At 47.6% G+C, this 6000-nt stretch overlaps 1 protein-coding gene across 2 annotated transcripts in view; it reads right to left on the bottom strand.

The window, feature by feature from the left end:
- Nucleotides 1-551: 551 nt before the first annotated feature.
- LOC123809275 (NACHT, LRR and PYD domains-containing protein 1-like) overlaps nt 552-6000 on the bottom strand; it is a 65550-nt gene continuing 60101 nt past the window's right edge. Inside the window, exons 14-17 of one of the 2 annotated variants that reach the window (XR_006783984.1) lie at nt 3819-3960; nt 1755-1799; nt 1399-1572; nt 1207-1308 (exon numbers count right to left, since the gene is read on the bottom strand). Coding sequence is in view for 1 of the 2 variants with exons in the window: in XM_045824291.1 (XP_045680247.1) it covers nt 1040-1308; nt 1755-1799; nt 3819-3960 (456 nt within the window). In the remaining variant the exon portion in view is untranslated. Of the gene's footprint in view, nt 1309-1398; nt 1573-1754; nt 1800-3818; nt 3961-6000 lie in introns of both variants that reach the window. The other variant, XM_045824291.1, reaches the window with a different exon arrangement.

Genomic DNA, 6000 nt, shown 5'->3' with positions numbered 1-6000 from the left:
ACCCAACACCAACGGGTTTAATTCTAAGATTACTGATTCACTGGGGCCAAAGGGGATGGCCTACTAATGAGGGAATTATTACTTGGGTGGGTCTTTGAATTCCATGAACAGTATAGTGGCCAGGAAGGGAATTAAAGGATATATTTGGGGAATGTCCTTTATCATTTACTTATTCATAAACCCTCACTTAACACCCACTGTGTACCAGGAACTGCCCTAGGCACTGGCAATAACCTGCTTAGACATGGCTCCTGTCCTCAGGATGCTTACCATCTAGTGTGGAGGGACCAGGAGAAAAGCAGTCGGGACAATGCCATGTGCTGACTGTTCTGATGGGATGGGGGACACAGGGTGCTCCGGGAGCACTCGACAGAGGTGCCTAAGCCAGCTGCAAGGACATGGAATCACTGTGCACAGCAGAAGTCATTAAAGTGAGGCCTAGACCCCATTCCCCCTGCAGCCTCCTTCACTCTCTCCTGGCTCTAGGAATCCAGCTAAACTTCAACAACCACAAAGCACAACTTGAACTAACAGAAAAACCAAGCTCAATGTTGACAAGTAAAAAATATATCTGTTTTTGTCTCTATTTACAAGCTATTAAAACCGCCAAAACGTCCATTCCCCTGGTGTCTCCAGCAGAGGTACCAGCTCCATTTTCTCCTCAATTCTCCCTGCATCTGGGTGGTACGAGAGGGCTCTCAGCCTGGCTGTGGTGGCCACTGGAGGGGGAGCATGGGTGAGGCTTCTACAAGGTTTGCAGGTGTCCTGCCAGCTGCACATGCACATTCCTGAGATGCTGCCATCCCACCTGGACCTCTGGTCTATGGAAACCAAGGGAGGCAGTCTGGGTGGCCATGGGGAGATCTTGGACATGGACATGTAATGCCCAGCAAAGGCATCACCGACGTTCCATAACTTGATAATAGAAGGCAGGTCAGAGGCCTATTTGTTTAGAGGCGAGGAAATGGAGACCCAAAAAGCGGCCAAGGGAGTCAGGACTCACAGTCAGGTGAGGAGCCCCCTAGTCACCTTCTTGGCCCTACTTCTTCTGGAGTTCCTTAATTAGGTGAGGATGGATATCCTCTAGTGCTTGGTAGAGTTGATCTTTGCATGCCTTGTCCCAGGAGTTCCTGAAGTTGAACAGCGTCCTCATCTTGTGTATATTGGTGGGCTTAGCCTGCACCTCCTGATACTGCTCATCGCTCAGCACCTGTCCATGTAGCCTGTCCAGGACTGATTCCACCGAAGTCACTCGAGTGATCAGCTGCTTCCAATGCTGGTCCACAAAGTGCAGCTGAGCTGGGACATCTGGGGGTGAAGGTGAGGTTGGCAACAAATAAAGAAGAGCTTCTACTACAGCCTCTACTTTTGATACCTCACCTCTAACCCTGCACTCACCTTCTCTGCCTCCCTGGGTGCTCCCACCCTGTGAAAACATGGATCACCAGACACGTGGTCCATCCTCTGCCCCCCTCATGTCAGCTTCCAGCCCAGCCTTCTACTGGAGCTGGGTGTGGGGTTGGGTTCATGATGGAGGCATTTCAGGTTGTTCTTTGGAAGGTGCCAGGATCTCTAAGGGCAAGATTATGGACAAGAAAGGATTTCTGTCCAGAGACACACTCCACTCTCCAAGGCCATATCCCTGGAAAAGTTTGCAAAGGATCCCTTTCTTTCTCTTCTCCCCCCACTCCAGGAGCAGAGAGCACACCCCAGACCAGCCATGGCTCCTGTGGTCTCCAACAGCTGCTACTGACCTGTATGGTGTGCAGGGACCAGAGAAGTTTCAGGTCTGAGGTCTCCTGGAGGAAAACAGACAGGAAGAAGCTACTGTAACAGTGGTAGTCATTAACACAAACAGGAAGCCTTTAAACTGCGACATGTGTATCACTGCTGAGACCTTTGGATTCTGAGAACAAGGTACAGACTCATTCTAACAGAATTTAGAGAAAGGGTTGCAGGTGAATCCATTGGTCAGGCATATGGAGAAACTGAGGCCCAGAGGCCATGATAAGAGAGATAGAGAAAGAGAGAGGGAGGGAATAATTTCTACCTGAACACTGCAGACATATTTTACTTTAATGTTAGCCTGAATGGAACCCTGGGGGTGGAATAACCGAGTCCTTGGTAGATAGTTTCAACTGTGAGATCTCATTTTCTGAGTGGAAGTCAACCTCCTTGTTCCAGTTTGGCCTTCTAGACTTATACTGTTTTTCTTTTTCTTTTTCTTTTTTTTATTGTTCAATTACAGTTGTCCTCATTTCCCCCCAATTACTCTCCTTTGATCTACCCACTAGGGGTTTACTTTGCACTGTATATTTTGGATTTGAAGTCAGAATCAAGAATCAATATGAAGAAAATCTTAGCGCTGGGAGTAATGTGTCAATTTCAATTGGAAAAACAAACAACAGTAACCAGGAGTGAACGTGTTACAATTACGTGCAAAGAAAAAGAAGAAGTGAAGGGCATTACAATTACTTGCATAAGGAGAAGATGCGTAAGTCCACAGCAGCTCCTGTGGACACCACCTGGGAGTTTGGTCCACCCAAGCTCAGTGTGAGTGGACAGTGTGGGAGGTGGGCTCAAGCACAGGGGAGCTCCTGCTTGGTGCTGGGAGCACCAGGTCCCTGTGGATGGAGGGAGGGGGAGTTCCACATCCTCCATGCTGACTGGATGGTCTTAGGGTCCATTGAGATTCATCCTCAAATGGGCACATCTGCTGAGCAAGGTGACTGGGATGGCAAAGTTTTAAAAAAATAAACCATAAGAGGAATGATGGAAGGGACTAGAGGTGTTTAACTTGTATAGTAGGAGACTTAAGGGAGGCCAGGATCAGGCTACAGGTATCTGACAGGCTTTCCTCTGGGGATGGAGATAGAGCCTCTGTCAGCTATATGGGCCAGAATTAAATTTGAAGGGAAGAAGAGACTGGATTAGTGTGAGAGAAAATAACAATATTGCTATGTTTATGAAGGACTGCTGTATGAGATAACACACTCAATACATCAGTAGTTTAATTTTTTTTGCAATAATACAAGTTAGGTATTATGGTCTTCATTTTATAAACGAGGAACTGGAGACTCAAATCAGTTAAGTAATTTCCCAAAATCACCCAGCAAGTAAGTGCCAGAGTGGAATTCAAACCGAGGTCTGACTCTGGGGCTGGTGATTGTGCCCAGCTGAGCTTGAGTAAAACCCGTTCCCTTTCTCTACACAGGGAAGCTGTTGTCTCAGCTCAGGAGGCAGATACAACTTATTTCAACAATAGAAAAGTGTTAGCTGTACTTTAAGGCAATGATTAGGGGACATTCTTGGGGGAGTCAGTACTCATTTAAAGATTGTAAGGTGTGATTCACTTCTGAAAATTTGTTATTTAAAAATTGTCTACCATGAAGAAAGCTTAAGGACCCAGGGTAGAGTTTCTACTCTTGCCAAAATTGGCTTAATTCATACAATCATATTATCATCCCATTCTCATTCTTTCAACTCACACCCAGTCCATTATGAGAAAATTTGCCCAAGGCTTTTTGGATAACAAACTGTGTTAACACAGGGCAGTGTGGAGACATGAAGGTGCATGGGAGGGGGAATGGAGTTCAGAGTCAGATTATCTTCAGTTTAAATTCTGGCCATGCAGCTGTTACGTAACTAGAAATTTTAAATTCCCTGGGCTATTCTAATCAGCAAGTTAAAATAATATAAACTCTCTCTCTCTCTCTCTCTCTCTCTCTCTCTCTCTCTCTCTCACACACACACACACACACACACACACACATTCTGTAACTGACTTTCTGAGCTCCCTACACTTGTCTTGACTTTACCTGGCTTCACCAAGGCCTCCCACACCAGAGTTCCTTCTTCCTTGTGTCTTAGGTACAGCCTGATACTTGATCTGAAATGGCCAACGTGTAACTCAGAGAAGAGCTGGGCTTCCCCAGGGTTCCGATAGCAGAGCTCCAGTTCCTGTGGAAGGATTCATCATGTGAGAAGCCACCATTCATCCTGCAAGTGAGGTCTCTCCCCACCTGACAGCTTTTTGGCCCTGTTCAGCCCCATGGGCACCCTTGGATGATCTGTACTGAAATTAATCACCACTTCAGGCTTTGCTCTTTTCCTCCTTTTCCACAAATTCTGACCCAGAAGAAAAAGGACTCAGCTGGGTGCCCCATTGATGAGTCAGGACTCATCCACAGTGTAGTGCTCACACATCCCAAACCAGATCCTTCTACCCCTCCTCCCCCATCTTGACCCAAATTCTCATTTCTCCAGCCCACAGCCTGCCTTCTCAGTGGATCTTAAGTTTGACCCACTTTCAAGCAAGAGAAAATTTACATCCATCCCCTTTTTTTAAATCACATTCACACAAACTTTGGATTCCCAAATGTGTTTCTAACATGCTCCCTGCCCATTTCTCACACTCAGTAAATGACACTACCAGCCACTGAGCACTCATGACCAGATTTAGGCATCATTCTTACCTCCTACTTTTCTCTCCCATCACCAAGTCCTGTTGGCTCTCCTTGCAACATGTCCCTGAGTCCATGAACTTACCTTCATCTGCACTGCTGCCTCCCTAGTCAAGCCTCCATCAGCTGCTGCCTGCCCTATACCAATAGCCTTTTGACTTGTCTTTCTGTTTTCACTCCTAACTTCTTATCACTCATTCTTACCCAGCAGCCAGAGGCATCTGCATGAAACTAAATCAGCTCTCATATCACAAGTCAGACCCTGTAAGACACTGTCATTGCACTTGGAACAAAATCTAAACTCCACACCAGGGCAACATGGCCAATAGGTCCCAGGAGACCTCTGTCTGTTGTGTGACCACATCCACCTCCTCTCTTTGCTGCAGTCATTGAGCTCTGCCACACTGACCTCCAATTTGTCACATGGAGGTATCAAGGGTGCCTGCTCCTCTCTGTTGCTGTAGGACTCTCTGTCACAGATGTACCCCTGCCAGACTCCTTCTTGTCACTCAGGTCTCAGCTCAGATGGGGCCTCCTCAGAGAAACCTCCACAGACTACCCACATGGCCTGGTGTGTTTCCCACAGTGTTTTATGGTTTTTGGCCACTATTTCTTTAATTATTTGTGTAAGTCTCAACCCACCATGGTGTCATCATCCCAAGGGCAGGGCCTTCTCTTTCTTGTTCAGTGACCGTCCCAACTGCAGCCAGCACGTAGTTGGCAGAGGGTAAACGTTTGTTGAATGACTGAGTCATGTCTCTCCTCCCTTGTTAACAACCAACACAGCAGGAAACTGTAGGGTATTCATCCTTGGATTCATGTGTCCCCACTGGAAGGACACACATTACTCCCTCCTGACCACTGCACATCCACTCCATCTGCCATCCCCACTTAGGAGAGTTTGAGGACTCGTCTGAGAACATAAGGGAAAGAGGATTGACACTGGTTCCACTGCAGACTGTCCTTCAGTGGACGCTCTGACCCTGAGCAGCATAGTCTGGGCTGCAGTGAAAATGGGGTTATCACAGCTGAGTGTCCAGTGTCCAGACGGCCTCTGCCTCTGGTGAGAAGGGGAGACCAAGAGAAGACAAAGGCAGCCCCTCAGGTCCAGGAGCTGGTCTGATGCTCACAGCTGGACCTCAGTGTTGTTACAAATGCATCTGTGCTGCCACCTCAGCTGTGCTGTCCTCCTGCTGGACACACACAATCTCCGAGCGTCCCTTTCAGACAAGGTGCCATGCAACCCACAAATGCCAAACACCATCCCACCCCTCTGCACTTGTGACTGCTGCTTCATAAATTATGGTTTGTGCTGGCTGAGTCTGCCCTCCCCAGAGACAAAGTCACTGAGGCTCCCAATGACCGTATTTCCCTGCCCTCTGACAGCAGCAGATTGAGAGCAAACCTCCATTTCCTTGGATCTTCTCCCAGGTTACCCAGCCACGTCCCAAATCAGAAATAGGTTCTTTCTGAGACCCTGTCCTGAGAAGCCCACGGTTCCCATTGATGTGTGTTCTCAGGCTGCAATGAGAATGGA

This window comes from Phyllostomus hastatus, unplaced genomic scaffold, assembly GCF_019186645.2.
Source record: "Phyllostomus hastatus isolate PE091 unplaced genomic scaffold, TTU_PhHast_1.1 phas_scaffold_55, whole genome shotgun sequence".
Lineage (NCBI taxonomy): Eukaryota > Metazoa > Chordata > Mammalia > Chiroptera > Phyllostomidae > Phyllostomus > Phyllostomus hastatus.
Note: the sequence above shows the minus strand (reverse complement) of the source record. Positions and strands in the feature narration are given on the sequence as shown.